General features: G+C 40.3%; 1 protein-coding gene across 1 annotated transcript in view; it reads right to left on the bottom strand.

The window, feature by feature from the left end:
- HTR2C (5-hydroxytryptamine receptor 2C) overlaps positions 1 to 18,583 on the bottom strand; it is a 150,350-nt gene that overhangs the window by 45,613 nt on the left and 86,154 nt on the right. The window contains exons 2-3 of the mRNA XM_069811357.1: positions 593 to 714; positions 72 to 294 (exon numbers count right to left, since the gene is read on the bottom strand). Of these exons, the coding sequence (XP_069667458.1) occupies positions 72 to 279 (208 nt within the window). The 5' untranslated portion in view covers positions 280 to 294; positions 593 to 714. The remainder of the gene's footprint in view (positions 1 to 71; positions 295 to 592; positions 715 to 18,583) is intronic.

Below are 18,583 nucleotides of genomic sequence, written 5' to 3'. Positions count from 1 at the left end.
AAGCAGATTGCTGCAGCCTCAGGGGATTCCCTGTGAAAGTGTATAGTCAAACAAGGAGGGAAGCCACTTACCATACAGGACTGTAATGAGCGACACGGGCATGACCAGGATACCCACCAGCATGTCTGCCACCGCCAAGGACATCAGGAAGAAGTTTGTGGCATTCTGCAACTTCTTCTCCAAGGATACAGCCATAATTACCAATATGTTCCCCCCAATGGTCAGCAGGATGACAACCAGGATCAGGAGGGCCGGCCAGTTCTTCTCCCTCACAGACATCCGAGAGACTTCACCCTTTTCAGAGGCATTAAGAGGATCAGATGTAGGCAAACTCTGATTCAGAGTCAAATTGCTGCTTAAGGACCAAGCCATCAGACCACCACGCAAATTAAAATCCAGCGTAACAGACGCTGTCGTTAAGCTGAGTAATATTCCAGTGCTACTTAGAGTGCTCATCGTCTGGGATGGGTTTTTCTGTCTCTTAACCGTGCCTCAGGGATGATCCCTTTTCCAAATTGTGGGTCCAAGGCAGATGCCGAACTTCACAAAACCTGAGCCAGAAAATCATTTGATCTTCCATGGTGAAACAAACCTTACAGAAGTTAGTGTGGAGCTCTTTCAGTTTCTTTGAGTGTGGTGGAAGATGACCACTGACCAGCAACCTCAACGGAAAGGAGACTTTGCAATCTCCAGCTGGTTTCCAGGTCCACCATTCTGAAAAGGAAAGAAAAAGTATATTTTTCACTGAAATCACAGTATACACAACACCTTCTTTATCCCCACGTAAAAGACATTCTTATTCTCTCCCTTCCTGCTGGCTAGGATGTTCTCCAGACTGCAAGTAATTTATCTTATGGGTACAGACTATGCCTACAATTATGGGGGAAGAGAGAGAGAGAATCTCATCAGCGTGCTCTGGCTGGTTAAAAGCTGATTATCACTAATGAAATGTTTTGTGAAACCTGCAAAAGCAAGTCTGAAGAGCAAAATATGTTTCAATTGATAGCCACTTCACAGATACTCCGCTGCTGTGTAAAATAGTAATTGCATGAAATTCCAACCAATCCAGATAGCACAGCCAAAGCACAGTGTAAACCATCACCTTAAATGGAAGTGCTTGGATATATTTTGCATATTTTGACATAAAGCACAGGTGTTGTAAAAACCCTCAGATGTTAATGACTAACTCTCCGATAATAATGAAGACTATAGTTTGGGTTTTATTAAGAAATAAATGGTGGATAAGATGCTATATATTAGGTAACATTATACAATACTATGCTGTCAATCTCTCCAAACGAACAAATAACAAAGACTGAAGAGAAAGGACAAACTTTCATAAAATCTGAGCAGTTATTTCTGTTCTTCTTCATTCATTTTTGTGCCACTGTGCTTCTGTGCTGATCACCAGCACACAGCTGGGCCAGTAAGACCAGTCCCACCAGCCTGCTGCCCAGGACTACTGCCCAGTACATGCAAGTATCAGCACCCTAATCACACACATAGGCGGTAGGACAGATTTCCTCAGAGCATCTCACATGATTTATGCTTCTTCACAAATTAGTTGACAGTGAGGGCAAGTGAGATTATGTTGCCTAACTGCCCATGTAACACAGGCCCAAAAGCATCACGCTGCTGCTTCTGAAGGAGCCCATTAGCCTCATGCATTGACCTAATTCAGCAAATTAAACATACTCTTAACTTCAGGCACATGCCTACACCCACTGAGGCTAAGGGCATTTATTCCCAATCCTGGCTAAATCACATCCTCAGAAACTCAATCATTTTGCCTGCCAATCGTGTGCAACTGATGAAAACAGCAGCTTTGCTTTGCATCTCCATTGCATCAGATGGACATGTACATCTTAGGTCTAAAAGCACAGAAGGAAAGCAGTTAGTAGAACAACAACAAAAAAAAACCCCACACTGTATGGAAGTCGACCAGTAAGTAGAATAAAATCAATAGCATGCAACTTTTTTTTTGAGCATATCCACAACATTTTGTGTAGTCCACAGGAAAAGAGCTGTTCTATCACTGTTAAATAAATAACTAAATAAAAGTCATTTAGCCCTTGAATACACTGTAGCACACGTGACACAGCACTTTGCTATCCAGGGATCAAAAGCTAAATATAATTCATAGGATTAGACTAGATTTTATGTAAAGTAAGAAGTGCTTAGAGTCCTATAATAAAATGCTTAACATTCATGGGGGTTTTGGAAATTTACTAATGGGTTTTGTGCGCAAAAACATTTCTTAAATGAGCAGTACATACAATGAACCCAGATTTGCTTCTGCATTAGAGTTAATTACTCCCAAAGGGTCTCTGAACCTCATATTTAGGAAGGAGTTTCGCACTATGTGCACAGAAAATAATTTTGCAGCTGCACATGAAGATGAATTAGCAAGTAGTCACTGGACCATTTATTTTTCCAACTTAGCTGGTCTAAAAAGTCTCTAGAAAGTTTCAAAATACTTCAGAGTATTTTTTTTTCAAAACACAGCTTTTACTTTAAAGCTGTGAACAAAATTAACCATTTTTCCAAATCACTGTTCAACAGTGAAGGAGACACTAGGCAGCTTTGTGGCACTTGAGCTTTGCTATGCAGGACACCCCCATTAGAGCCAGTGGGAATTTCTGGATCTCCAGAAACAATCTGTCTTTGGCTCCGTGACTCTTGGGCACTCCTGATCATGTCACAATAATACTTTGACAGGATGAGCAGAAAATTTATGCGCAAACATGGGGACATGGTCAGACAATAGGATGCCCAGCCTTGGTCTTACTCTTCCCAGGTCTTAGGTCTTGGAGGTTTTGGAGAAGGTGACACTACCACCACTCTTGCCATACATGTGAATGAGCTTGATGTTCCCGGCACATGCTAGATGGGGTTGCTGAAGGAACCCCGGCAGGGAGATGCCTCCTCTAGATCCTAAAAACCCCAAAACCAACCTAACTGCAAGATAACAGTTCTGAATTAAAAATGTTTAATTTTATAACTGCTCAGGACTGAATTCTGAAATGGTCTGTAGGGTCATTCTCTCTTGCATTTCACAAATGTATTTGCAGTAACATTTTCTTCTATCAATGATGTTGCATGAGAGCATGGAGTTAAAAAAAAATCAGCAGGCAGAATTATCACTTGCTTATTCATCAGTTTTATTATTAAAAATAAAATGTATGTTATTTGGCTACTAATGTACTGCAAAGCATGGGGTTCCAAAATTATACTAGTCACCAAATACAATTTGCTTTGAATTAAATTATCCTCAGGAGAAAAATTGGTTTTGTCAGGATGATCTAAGAAAGGGAGACATCAAAATTCATTTGCTTGCTCTAAACGAGCAGTTTTTCAAACACACACAGAGACAGACTTTGAGCAAAATGCTTTCTACACAAAGTAAATTCTGCAAATCTGGTACATACTAACTTCTCAGCAAGAAAATTACATTTTCTAAAGTCTAAAAGATTTCTCAATAATCCTCCCCCCACACTCCTGTCAGTAGTTAAAAATGTGCATGTTCTACATGCAAGAGTAAAATTATGCTATGATATTGAGAAACTAAATGTTGTGAATTAGGGCTATAATGGCAAAAATTAATCTCAGACTCCAAATTCCATCTTTGCTATTAGAAGTAATTATGATTTCTTTTAAAACTTGGCGCATTCATCTATCTGTTACCTGGAGTGACTCATGAAGAGAGCCATTGCTATTTTTGTGCTAATACAGAACTAGGAAACGAAAAGGAAATGACAAAGACACCTAAAAAAGCGTTTTTCAGATGCACTTATGGAAATGCAATACCTGAAACAACTGGGTATATATGTAGGAGATGTGTAGAAAAAAAGCAACGACACTGGCAGGAGCTCTGCCTTACCCTATAGCTCCCAAATTCCTGATTTAGATGGATCGAAGATGTTGGCACTGCTCTGTATGTCACCTTGTCCCTGACGGTGGCCAGACAGAAGTTGGCAGCCCTCTTTCTCGCTGCCACCGACAGCCACTCCTGGGCACAACCAGGTCCCCGCACCTGGGAAATGGAGGAAGGAAGAGCCACACTCTCAGACCAGAATAGCATCATCGCTTGTTTTGACGTTGCCTAAATTCAGCCACCATCAGGTCTGGCGTAAACAGTGATGGACCTTCACCTCTTACCTTGGCATAAACAGAAAGGAAAACATTACACTGAAGAGAGGTGACTCTTAGGTCTGAGTCAATGCTTCTGGCTCCTTTCTACCACATTTCTGTGAAACACCCTGTGCTAGAGTCCTTATCGAGTCTCACTGACATTTTTCTACATTGCCTTTATTTATTTTATTTTCAGTTTTTGCTGCCTGAAGAATCATTGTTATTCATCCCAGGACAGCATCAGGTTCTCTAGTGGCTGGAATACCTTGGAGAGGACATCAGGATAATGAGGGTTTTCAAAAGTGATATAGGTTTTATCCAAGACTATAATGGTAAAAAAAAGTAAAATAAATAAATTAAAAAAAAAAAATCTCTCTCAACTGCCTTAAAATCAATAGAGGAAGCATTTTGCATATTCATTTTGAAAAATTATATGTGGGAATTTGACTACAGCAATGCTCAAGATTGGGATCCACCTTCAGAATTAACCAACCTATTGCTTTGTTAATACTTTTATCATTATTTTATATGGATTCTGGCTTGAAGTCATCAGCTTTCTTTTTCACTGCATCCGTCAGTCTCCACAAGGTAAAACTGTATGACTAATTCCTTCAGCCTTAGTCTTCTAAGTACATCACTGTACCAGAAAAATAATTCACGTTTTATTCGTGATTTCTATATATATTTAAGAAATATCGCCATAATTTTAAATTAAAACCTGTGCCTACCACAGATTTTTTCCAATAGCTAGCTTCAAAGTGCACATACTGAATTTTGTGGTCAATCCTCAATTCCAGTTCAATCTATTACCAACAGTCCTTAAAATTATAATCTAAATATTCAGCAAAGCCAAACTCTTGTCTATGCCACTCCTGCTTTTTGATAGAGGTAAGTAAAGAGTTCTTTGGGCATGCTTTTTTCCTTCAGTCTTTAAGTCCAGTTTAGAATAAAATTAAGCTAGAAAAACTTTTTTGTTTCTCTTCTATCAAGCACACATGAATTATTTAAAGCAAGTTTGGTATGCTGAAGTTTTCAGATATTCCAGAAGGTTAAGTTGAAGGGAAACAAAAGCTATGGTGGTTCATAAGTCTGTACTGGTGGGGCACTAGGGGGTTCACATGCCTTTGGGAGTGTTTACCGCCATTACTCTTGCTAAAAGGAAAAAACAAACAAACAAACTGACCAACCTTTCTTGGAATAAACACAATTATTTTTTTCCTTTGAATTAAATGCATTTGTCTATAGGTTTTTTACCCCTCAAAGCCCAGAACATTTTTTCCTGGAGAAAATCAGCCACCTGCTGAGAACTTGAGATGTTCACCAGCCCCCAGCCAGGATTCTGCCTCTCCTGGACAGACTGCAGAGCTCCTGCACTCTCATAAATCATTTAATAATTCTCTGGGACTCATAGCCTGAATGTTAACAATATGCATTTGAAATTGGGTAAGAAATCAAGGATTTAGCCCCCAGAAAAGAACCTCAGTCTCAGACAGACTGAGAGAGGAGAATAATACATTAATTCATGGTAAGTCTCGCTGTAAAAAAAGAAGTACTTAATGACCAAAAGCGATGAGTTTCAGCAATTCCCTCCCCACAAGAAAAACATGGCTTGTCAAAGGCACAAAGGCCATATGTGAGTGGAAGTGATTTTCTTCCTCCTAAACTATCAGCAGTATTCAATTCTCTGAGTTGCATTTCACTTTTCATTGATAAGCAGATGAGAGCCAACAAGTTGTTAAAGATCAAACATATTTTTAAATCAAAAGTTATTCTATCAGCCTTGGCTTTGATGGTAGACCTCCATAAAGGTAAAAATAAACCTGAAGTCAAGTAAACTGAACTGAAAGTACTGCAATTTTGGACAGGAAAACAGTTGCAGATAGTTCATAACTATCTGAGCCAGACAGTCAGCTGATGTAACTTGTTATAGCTCCATGAAGCCCTTTATGAAATGGCAAATAATTTTACATTATATAATAGGATACACAGCTTAGGCTCAAGAAGGCAGATTTAAGGCTTCATTCTTCACTGTAGACTCTGTATTTCCTTCTATTTACATCTTTACTAATTTATTTTTTTAATGCATTGCCAAATTCATTTTCATTTTTCTTTGGAATGGAAGGTTGCTTTAAAATACACCTTTTCATGACACCCTTGCAAGGGCCCCTTTAGTTTTAGTGACCGAATAAAATCATATTTTTATATTTACTAGGCACTTGCAACTCATCTTTCTCCTTTTAGTAGCAGCACTAAGATGCAGGGCTAAGATGCACCCCTATTTCTGTGCAGATCTATTTTTAAATGGTGTCTGAGAATGCAGTGAGTCCAACAGAGACCCCCAAGGTGATTTGGGGTGAAGCACATTAAATACTGGGTTTGGTTCAGTACTGGGTTTGCTTCAGCCCAGAGAAAAGGCATTGAACGGGGACGCATTTGCTGTCTACAGCTACCTGTTGGTACTTGCAGAGAAGACAGGGAGACACTTCCAAGAGCTTCACAGCAAAATGACAAGAAGCAACTGTCACAGTGATAGATCTAAGGAAATCATGTATAAAATAGGAAAAAATAGATAAAAGAAATCACAGTGAGGGTGATCAGACAAGGGAAGTGGGTCACAGAGAGACTGTGGGATCTCTATCCTTGGAGATGCTCAAAACACAGGTGAGGATTACCCTCAGACACCCAATCTAACTCTGAAGTTAGTCCTGCCTTGAGCATGGGGTAGTCTAGGGACCTTCAAGAGGTCCCCTACAGCCTAAATCATTGTACAGTTGTGTCAGGGGTGTGCTCCTGAGCATAGCTGTCCAACCAGGGGGTGTTTTTGAGCTCATATCCCTGGATACACACCCCATGCCTGATGCTACTACTCAAGCTCAGGATAAGACCAGCACATCCTGTCCCCTTTTGTTTCCCCAAGGCCAGAAACAAAAGTACGTGCCCAGGTGGGAGAGCACAACCATGAGGATCCCAGTCTGCACAGTGTGGGGACCAGGACCCTACAGCTGCACCAACACATGCCCCTATCACACCATGAAGATGCACGCAGCAATGCCAAGTCCTCACCTCTGGTCACCTGTTGAGGTCACCCACATCTGAGGAACCTACAGTTCAAGTATATTCTGAAAAGCAGCAATTGTAGAAAGCTCTCATTTGTTTTAGTCACTTGGTAGCATCAGGAAATCTTCCCATCTTTTGAATGTAGTACATGCACTATCAACACAGAGGCACATTTTCACAACCATTTCAGTGGGAAAAGAAAAATCAAAACCTAATGATTATTCTGCAGATACCCACTTTAAAATTAAGTGAAGATGCAGTCCAGAGAAGTGCTTATGCCTAATTTTAAGTATTTAAATACTTTCCACTCTTGAACTGGGGACCATATTACTAGCACTTTGATTAGGGACTTTCTTTCTAAGGAAGTATTTGATACTCCCTCTTCAGTTTTGCAAGAAATTCTGGAATTTTTCCCAGCAGGTACTGGAGATAAATCAGTGTAAAAAACACTTAATAAAACGTTAGGGAAACCTCCCCAAACACAGCTTTCTACCACTCTTTTTTAATTCCAACCCAGAAAATAACTATTTAATTACTTGCAAACTAAAAAAGAATATTTCATTTTTTCCACAGCAAGAGGAAAATGGATTTTCTCAGACACAAGCTCAAGCAATGATATTTTGTAGGGCCATAATAATGAATCACTACCATTTTGTCCCAAACCAAATAGCACTAATTTCCCTTTCTCTATCTTCCCTCACAGTGAGTCAGAAAGGCATTAATTTCTTTTCCAGACATTTCAAGGCAATACGAGCACACAGAAGAGATCTTAATCTACCTTCTGGCAGTAAGACTAGCATCCTTATTTTTTATTTTCCCTTGGTGGAAGAGCACCTGGGAACCTCACAAGAAGATGTAGATAGTCTGCCACTCCCTGCAATGATAAACTTGCACTCTCAGTTCAGACACACAGAAATACTACAACAGAATAAATCTGAGCCTCATCACATACTGTCCTAACTTCTTGGAATCATTATACTATAGTTGTTCATATTTTCTATCTGTAGATATCATTCCAAACTGCCTCTTTTTTTGTAATTTTTTTTTTTTTCAGCCTCCTTGGCAGGTATATTTTGGGATCCTTATTATTGTGCAGGATGTTCACCTGCCACTGCGCATGCAGTTAATTGTGAATTAAAATTTGGATTTTGCTTCATACTTATTGATAAATAACTGAAAGCATTCAATACCAGCATTAAAAAGTCAATACTCGCTATAGGCATCATGTGTATTTGCTCCCTGGCACACAGAGGTTTGAGAGTCTGCATAATCCACCAACGCAGCTCTTGTGGCTGGAAAGACCCCACTTCTGCCACCACTGGGGTGACATTCCCTCAGTCCCTTTTTAAATCAGCCATGTGACATGGTAAACATCAAATGTAACATTGGTGGAAAATCTTATGTTGTAGGTTTTTTACCCTCAGCTTTTCAGGGTTGTTGTAGTAAGGTACTATTGAACTCTTTCCTACTCACAAGAAAACCAGTTTTTCTCTTCCCTCTTAAATGCTTTGCATGACAGCTCTTAGTTTACAGCATTAAGGTCTGGAAGTGAGCACTTGCAATGTTTGCTCCCAAACTAAAACATAATAAAACAAAACAACAAAAACACTTGCCTGGCTTTCTGTAGCTCACTTTTTGTAAGTTTTAAAGCCATGCCTATTTAAAAACCAGAAGACTCCACAATTTTCATGAGTTTTTGCAGCACAGTGCTCTATCCCATGTGTGGTTGAATACCTTCATAACTCTCAGTTACCATATACACGGCATTTGTTAGCAGTATATATGCACCCATAGCAAAACATACCTAAATACATACATGTATCTAAATAAAAAATAATCATGAAGTGATTTATTTTCAAATTATGTTTTAGGGGAAATATCACATTCAATAAAAATAAACCTGACAATCTTAAGTTATTGTGCATACTTTGCAATAGTAATAGAAAGCAGCAGTCAATCTGGAAAGGAAGAACATGAATATTCACCAGGCCAGATCATGAGTCACGGCATGAACATACACCGTTACATAAAACACATGTGCCCATCTTTAGAGGAATGGTGGTGACTCATCTATTACTTAATAAGGCAAATTTCTTAACCAAGCAAGAAATCATTTGATGTTGCATTTATAGCTTTCTTTTCACGCCAGCTTTCTGTGTCTTCTGAAATCACGCCAGTTTGGTAACATCACTCATCGAAGAGACTGGGCTTTATTATGCAGTGACGCGGGGCACACTCTGCACCACATGCCACATGTGAACCAGGGAGAATCTCCCCTTTGCTTTGCACGTGGACCCTGGGCTCAGGCAGCTTGACCCAACTGTGCACAGCCTGCTGCGTCACCAGTATGTGGCTGCTCACCATGGGGTTCACACAGCTGAAATCACTTCTCTCTCAAATTGATTTTCCCAGTAAGCACCTGAACCTGCTGAGCCCTCTAATTCAAAGCTCAAAGAGCTATTTATTTTAAATTATAAGATGTTTAATAGAGGCCTAATGTGGTGGTGCATTATTAATATATGCCACTGAGTGTCCCTCCTGTTGGCAGTGCTGCCTGAGCATCTTCAAAAAAATCACAGCATCAGATAAGCCAGGGAAAAGCAAAGCAAAGGGGAAAGCATAATAAAAAGTGTCCCTAGCAAACTGACAAACCACTCAGGGCTTTTACTATAATAGTATAATTAAATATGTTTTCACATACCTGTACAATGTCAGAGAAGGGATTGCTGAAACATTCATGAGTTACTTATTTGTATCTCATACATAACAACAGTTGATATAAGAACAATTACATAGAAAATGTAGCTATTCATAGCAAGAATAGCCAAAGGTTACTGCTGTATGGATAATGCTCACGGAGTGATTCAAACCCAGCTCTTGGTAGCGTGCAGCCTCTTACACACCAAAGCTCTGGTCCCACTGCTGCACCTCTTCTTTAAGATCTACGGAGATGGTCTACTGCCTTCCCCAGCAGAGAAGGGGACCATGACCTGGCAGCTGTATTTTTCCTCTTCTTCCAGTTTTATAGGCTCTCACATGGCTATTTAATGTATGAGGAATACATTGGATCCTAGGAATGTTAGGGAACAAAGACTGATAAAAGGTTAAGTATTCCTTAAAAAGATTTAAAAAAACCAACAACAACAAAAAACAACTAACCAAATAAAAAAAAAAAAAAACCACACACAAAAAACCACACCACAAAACAAAACCCAACAAACACGCCCAAAGAACACTGAAAAAATGCAAGGTTTTTTTATCTTTTTAGTGTTGTTTGGAGTTCCCCCCCTCCCCTTGGTAAACTGATCAACATGGACTTAAAAGGGGATGACTGACAGTATAAATTCAGAAAACCAATACTTCTCTGATCTAAATATACCACAACTGGATATTTTGGTATATCAGTACTAAGGGAAACCCTAGAGACAAAAGTAGGTAGAAAACTCTTAACAACAGGTTAAAAAAAAAAAAAAAAAGACAAAGAACAACATCAGACTGAAACAGCTAAAAGAACTGGTCTGTGCGATGCCTGCATTTAAAGACAGAAAATGATCCACACAATTATAAACCTCTTAGTTTGACCTTAACCAGGCAAAATTTCAGAACAGATTTAAAAGGAAAATTAAAGACATGAAGATGCATGGAAAGTGCTATAAAATGCTACATGAGTTTCCCAGGTGTACATTGTAACAGTCTTGACTGGGATGTCTTGGGATTTTGTTTGTTTGTTCTTTAACACCCCATTCTCTAGGCAAAAGAAATGCAGTAGTTCTAATTTACACGGACTTCATCATATGGTGACACCAGGGAAATTATTAGGTAAACTCCAGAGAAAAAGATGAACAGAGCAATTGTGAAACTGCCATGGAATTGGCTGCAGAGGAGATGAAAATGGATTAGGCTGAAAAACAAAACCCTGGTCTGGAAGTAAGTTCGTTGAGGTTGGCAAGGTTTGATCTTGATAGTAATTTCATTCTGATTTTTTTTTTTTTTAATGATGCTAAACCAAAACATTTACTTTGGGAATTAAATGTACTGATGATTCAAAACCAGGATGCAACACCCACGTAGGGAAAGGCCGGAATATCACACAGGAGAAACTGAATGGCTTTGAGGACTGAACTAATCACACAACTAATAATGAAATGTGATAATACAAACTATAAATAAGTAACAGAATTTGGCTGTAAACTAAGAGTTTATCAGTTGGAAACAAAGATAATTACTTCAGCATCTGAGCCATACATCAGCACAAGAGGGACATGAAAGAGACAAATATAATCTAAGCTATATATATAGACCAAGCAAGGGATTTCTTGTAAAGATAAGAAGGAATTAATGCCACTGGCACAAGACACTTGAGTGCTAATACTTGTATTTTTATTCACTAATCTTCTATTTTCAAGAAAGATGATTCAAACAGGAACAAGCCTATGCATTCATGGGCAGGAGAGTCCTGCCTGTGAGCCAGCTCCAGGCAGCAGGCCGCAGATATGTTCCACCTAAGATGCGTTAGTGCACTGAGAACTTGAGTAAGCACCGGAGATTGCTGTGCCATATGGACACAGCCATGCAGACTAGCACTGGCACGTACCCAGCCAGCTCAGAGGCTGGGCAAAGAAAGCGTGATTGGGCTGCACTCATCCAAAGATGAGAGGCAGAACAAAAGTCATCCAAGAAGAAAAGAATAAAAGGCTTAGCTTGTTTAACCATACAAGGGGACAATATGTGGTGGACTCCAACAAAGTGGAACTGACCACCTCTACCATCCCTGTGTCCCCATTGCATTTCTTTCTGTAGGCTCCACTGAGGCAGGGTCATAGTCATGACTCTTGCTTTGAGGAAGAGAGACTACTTGCACAAGCAGGTTTGCAATATCTAGGCAAAGCCTTTCGGAAACATTTCTGAATTCCAAGTATTCCTCTGCCTTTCTCGGTAAGTTCCGTGTTTGCAAGAAAGTACATTTTCTTCTTCAGCTACTTCAATCATCTAACTGGTCTTTAGCATCTAAATGATCACACGGTTCTCTGCAGACCAACTTGCTCTCACTTACTCTTCCTCACCCCCACACCGTTAGACCTCTTGCCTTTGCTCTCTCCATCAGTTTTCGCCCTGCTCCTTCCCCACCTGCAGCACCACAGGGTGGTAACATGGGGAGGTCACCCACAGCCCCGTTGACCTCACCCTCCCATCGACATGCACCCAGACTAGCTCCAAGAAGGCTGACCCACACATTCAGCCCAAGAGGCCATCAGCACTCCTCCTTCAGGCCAGCTTTCCTCCCAAAATCCAGGATCACAGATTTCACCCATTTTCCATTTTCCCTTCCTTCCCTCTCTGATCAGTTGCATCCTTGCACACATACACGGGCACTTTGCAAGCCTGCTTTCTCTTTTCAGCATTGAATAGGGACTGTTTTATACTTCTTTTAATTTGTTCTAACAACATGGCTTTTTTGATTAAATCTTATTATCTAGACTTTTAAAAAAATCTTATTAGCTTGACTTTTTTAAAAAAGTATTTTGTTTAATTTCTTTAGTTCTAGCTTCTTTCCTTTCCTAGGCCTTACAGCTGAGAGAAAAACAAAAGGGGCCAGAAATCAAAATGTTTGATCAGCTTTGGGTTTAGTAATAAAGAAAAAAAAATAGAAAGACTATTGAAAATCTTAAATTACTTTTCTTTTTCCCCAAAATTGTTCTGGGGAAAACACACTCCAGCATGAACTAAATTTGCTACTGATTTTCTTAATACAATGATATGAATTTGAGGGGGGGTGTGTTCCCCTACTTTGGTTATTGTTATCTAACTTCAGTTAATGCCCTACTATTTCACACTCACAATTCACTCTTAATTCTCCTTAGACTGATGTAGCAACTCTGTTATGAGCTGTAGGTTTTTTCCCTTCATTCCCTTTCACCTTTCTGAGAAATTTAATAATTAATATTAAATGTTTTTCTGTATGTTCCACCACTCTAAAAGCAAACAAACAACATTTCTGCCCCACCCCCCACCCCCCCAACTGCTTCAATGCCATGAGAGGTCACTTTAATCTGCCTGCCTTATTCCAGGTAAATTCTGCATTGTGCTGCTGCTCCCAGACTAAGCCAGGGGCAGACTCTGAGCTCTTACACTATAGTAAATCACAAATATCTTCAGTTAAACAAGAAGGCCCCACCGCCTCTCTGGTCAGACAGACCTCAGTATAGTCACTCTTGATTTGTACTAGAAAATAGGCCAATTGCATTGAAACATCTTCAATGAGATTAGAAGCATTTCATTTTCAAAGCATTTGACAATTTTAATAGACATCATCTATGAACAAGTCAGGGTGTGTAGTATGCCTGAAGCAAGAAGAAAAAGGCTCATTAACTTTGAGAGAATAGACAGATGGGCACTTTGGGGTAGAGCTCTGACAGCTCCCAAATTATGTAAGAAGTGAAGAGCGAGGAGTCGGATGCCATGCATATGTGTGCAGGAGTCATTTCCGTGGGAGCAAATTGCAATGACACAAACTGTCATCTATGACATCAGTAAATGAGTCAGGAAAAACGAAATGAAGGAGATGAAAGGTAATGGAAAATACTTCAGTTTCCAGCATGACGTGAAAGGCAAAGGAAGTCTATAAGTTGGTGTAATTTGGATTAACCCAGTTCTCTTTATGAGCATACACATACAATAATGATTTTGTACAATTTGGTTTCTATCACAAATAGAGTGCATGAGGCATGCTGAAACTGCAGCAAGGGAAGCAGTCCTGAGATGGCTGATGCTGCAAAGAGCAGGCAAATGCTTGGCTGCATTTAACAGAATGGTTAGGACCACAGCAAAGAAAATGAAAATAGGAAAGAAGCTGTAGACAAAACCAGGAACATAATGACGGAGAAAATATGAAGGTTAAAGACTAACAAAGAAACAGACATTGTAATGTAAAGACAACTGCTGGTCTCAATGACAGTCTACAAAGGGAAACTAGCATTTAGAAGTGAAGGAAAACTGGTATTTGGAAGTGGCATCATTCAAATAGGATCCAAAGCAGCCATTTCCTTTTTTAAAGGAATATTTTTCCTACATTTACCTAAAATCTGGGTGAAATTTGTCAGGTGCATCAGCAGTGTCTTCCAGCCAGGCTGTGGATGACTGCTGTGTTGTGGTCAGAGACCCAAGAGAGCCATTCCCATCTAAGTGATGAGTGATGGGAGACCAGCCTCTCCTCATGCAGGTAATGCTAGCATGAGTATATCAGAGGGAGGTGGTCAAATGCACTTTTAATAAACTCGACTAAGGAAAAATAATTAACTATCAAAACAATTTATATATGAATCAGGACTGTCTGCATTTTAATAGCTGGAACAAAGGCAACTGAACTCTAATAGAGTCGATTCTCTTTTGCAAGCTATTACTAAATTGCTTTCCCTTTGTCAGCAAGGTAATATCTATCTAACAGCTCAGAGTTAAGGAAGTAACAAACTGCCAGTTGTCGGGGGGCAGGGAAACATTATTTTCCCCACCCCAGCTAAAGCACGTTTGAAAGAGAAATGCTTCTGTTCCTCTGGTAACAACAAGCCCTTCACAGGAGGGAAGTACTCCATCAGAAACGAGAGGGCAGGTCCATCACTCCTGGCTTCTGATAACACCTTTAGTATCACCACAAACTAAAATAATTTGGGTGCTGGCACCATTGATAAGTGAATGAGAGTTTTGTCACTGACTCCAGTTAGGCTGGAATTTAATTCTTTTATGTTTAGTCTCACAAGGAGCAAAAGTATGTTTCAAGGCAATGGGCACAATACCTTAAGTCTTTGAGTAAAGAGTGGGTCTCTTGCCAGAGAAGTTCAAACAAACTAACATTTTGAGGCAGAAATTACTTTAGTTTGTAAGTACAGCTACAGCACATAGCAAGCACTGCATGGAGAGACATGAACTAAGGTTGGGAAGTCAGAGGCAGAGACATCTCTTTGGGCGTGTGACCCATTAATTACTTTGCTGATCAATGTGGGGATGAGTGCAACACAACCACAGCCAGGCTGTGTTTGGGAGTCAGCTCTATCTTTGGACAGCATGTGCTGTGCCACGCAGGCACTCCTGCTGCATCAATGGTAGTTTAGGATTCCCAATACATGCACACATTGTGCCAAATAGATACAACTTCTCTGCAGGCTGGATTAATGAATTATTCTGACCTGTTGACCTATTACCAAACAGGAAAGCCAGGAAGCAGAAGCCCAAAGCCCCGATTCCTGTATCATTCCCATTTATTTGACCACATTTCCTGCACACCCCAGCTGAAGGAAGATCTTGTGCCCTGTATCAGCAGACCAGCATTTGGAACGGTTGCAGAAATAGGGCTTGGGTATACTTGTGCCACAACGCAAACACCTCTTGAGTTCTGTGACAGTAAAAGTGCATCTTGTATTTTCATTTTCTAAACCTGCCACCAACTGATACAAAGAAATGATGCTGGGAATATTTAAGAACAAGCAGCATCGGGCCAGGTAACTTAATTTTTTAAGCAGCTTTACACCAGGCAGTGTAACCATTACAAGAACATGTTTTGATAAATGGCAGCACTCTAAAAATGAAACAATTTTGTTACTTCCATTAATTAACAGGCAATAATAGCCTTCCATAGGCAGATGATCTAATGAATGTCATATAATTTTTAAATTACACTGGCATGGTTTTTCTCTCACACACATGTGACCCTCAAGGAAGATTTGCATATAAAGGTCAAAGTAGCAGCAAACACATTTCTCAATTCCCAGTTTTATTACACTAAAGCAGCACAAATAGTAATTAGAAACACTCACTACTCAGCGAGGCCAAAATCAGCTTCATCCACACAGGTCAACAGAAGCATGTCCCACCCCATTGATGCTGCCACCAGCCACAGTGCCTTGCTGGTGGGAATCAGTCTGTGGGGCTGAAATAGTGACCTTCAGACTAGGGGACATGGCACAAACCCTTGCTGCCACCACAGCTCACTGTCTCCTTAATGATTTGGGGAAAAAAAACCACTGGGCCAGTCACTCTGGCTAATTGGTGAGACACACGGTTTTGAACTTACAACTTTAGCTTGCAGGCCCTCTACTGAACTGTCTCAGTAACTCTGCAAAGTAAAAACAAATTCATTCCTGTTGACATGTGATCCTTATGTAAAGATGAGGAATGCAAGGTGCAGAAGCCCATAACACAGGGCTACATGAATATCTAAACCTTACTGAGGAGAAATTCCTGTGTGGAGTGTGACGCAAAACTTGTTTCCAGCTACAACATAAAAGTTTCCATGAGATTGCCCTAGGCAGAACTAGGCCTTATGTTCTGCTCCAAAATTAACAGACCCCTGAGTGTCATTAAAAATAATATCTTACTCAAGCGCTTTGTTCTACAAGTCTGAGCTGTCAGAAAACCAGGAGTTCAGTACAGATACTGACACAAAACAGGACGTTGTTCTCTGCTGGAAAACCCCTTTGGGCAAGAAGAACATCAATAGGGGACAGATAGCAAAAGCTGTGCTGCTGGTGATGTGCTACCACACAACACTTTGCAAGAGCTTCAAAGGAAGCAAGGACATCTGGCAAAACAGGCACCTGAGCATTATTCCAGACCAAGGCTACCAAAACACACACCTGGGAACACCCATCAGCAATATTGCAGCAGAAAGGAGGACTGGAGGAAGGCAGACATGTTCACCGAAGTGGGGAGCACCACACAAGCTGTTAGGAACCTCAGGGATGGAACAAGCAACCAACAGCCATTAAACATAACGGGTAGAAATATCAGTTTACAGCTCCTGAGCAAAACTGAGGATTTTGAACCTAGCTGCAGTCCTAGTGTTATGTACAGCTAAGAGAGCTGTTGAGATGCAAAATGTTAGAAACCAAACACCTCTGAAACACTGGAGAAATTCACTTAAGCACAGCTGATGCAACCCAAGAAATCCTCTTGCAGTAGTTTGTCTCTGTATCAATCAGAAAAAATGTTGAACACAAAGAGGATCCCATCTGAGCCAATGGCAAGTGCAAAGCAGGGCACTTTATCTTAAAGCTCTTTCATTACCAGCCAAGTTGTATGACTTCACATTTGCTGAGGACCAAGGGATGATGTAAGTATTATTACTATGGCACATACTGACATAAGGCACTGAAACTTCACCAGATGTGGGCCTCAGCCCCACAAAACCAGCAGGCAACTCTGCTCTGGGCACAGAAGAGAAGAGCTCTGAAAGTAAGGAAATGGGAACTAAATCCTGCCTTTACTTCCCCAGCAAAGCTATGTGGGAGGACTGACATTGTTCGAGCACAGAACAGAGGAGGAAAGCAGAAAATACCCAACAACCAAAAACTAGAGACTGTAACTTCATTGAGGATTCACAAGGCGTAACAGTACCAAGCAAAATTTTTTACATTTGATGCTTCTATGGCATCAAATTCATTTATAAGACTGAAAGACATAATACTTTGCACTTTCTAGATAAAAGCACTATTGTAGTCATTCGGATGTAGAAGGGCTTTATTTTGCCAAAAATAACAGCACCATGCTGCAGCGTAGAAGCCCTGAAACATGAGACCCAGGTCTGAATCAGAGCAGCTGATTCATTCAGAAACAAGGGTGCTGCACTTCTCCCCTTGATCCTACTCACCATGCCACTGCAGCCCACTGAGAACAAAGTAAGTTCTGCTACTTATGTGGCAAGTATAAGCCATACAAGGTATAAGAGAAAAAAACCACTTCATTCGACAGCTTACAGAAAGGGTCACTGCTCACCAAGCTACAGAAGAGCTGCGAGGCTTCAGCGACAACAGCTAGGAGTGCAATTAGGAGGGCAGGGTAGAAAAGGCTGGAAGAACAGGACTTAGTTCTTGAGAACTAGAGACATTTTGGTAGCTTGCTCATTATAATAATATGCATATTTAAAACATAACAAGAAAAACAAGACCCAGGAAAAGCAAGAGGTTACATCAAAGCCAGATACTCCATGCAGCTTGCTCCCAGGAGAGAAACAGAGATAGCACCTCACAGGTCTGTATCTTAACATATAACAGGAACAACACAGAACAAGCTTTTTCACAGGAACAACTGAAATACAGGACAAAGCTGGAATTTCAAAGTTATTTTTTTAAACAACATTATAAAGAATTCTGATAAACTTCTTGCTCACACTTGCTACCATTTAATATCAAAATGAATTCTTTTTATTTCATTTCTTTCAAGCCGCAAAAGCGCGGTCCAGTTATGAGAGGAAACAGCAGTGTGAGTTACTCAGATTCCTGCTTTCATATTACTTTGGGAAAAATGAAACTAGCCTACTGTTGCCAACTGCCACAGGTTTTCCTCACAAGTCTTTTAGTATCTTGTGTCTTGGGTTTTTAAATCGCAGCCCTTTGAGACAGTAGGT

The sequence above is a fragment of the Haliaeetus albicilla genome, chromosome 23 (genome assembly GCF_947461875.1).
Source record: "Haliaeetus albicilla chromosome 23, bHalAlb1.1, whole genome shotgun sequence".
Classification (NCBI taxonomy): domain Eukaryota; kingdom Metazoa; phylum Chordata; class Aves; order Accipitriformes; family Accipitridae; genus Haliaeetus; species Haliaeetus albicilla.
The sequence above is the reverse complement of the archived record's forward strand: the minus strand, read 5'-3'. Positions and strand labels throughout refer to the sequence as shown.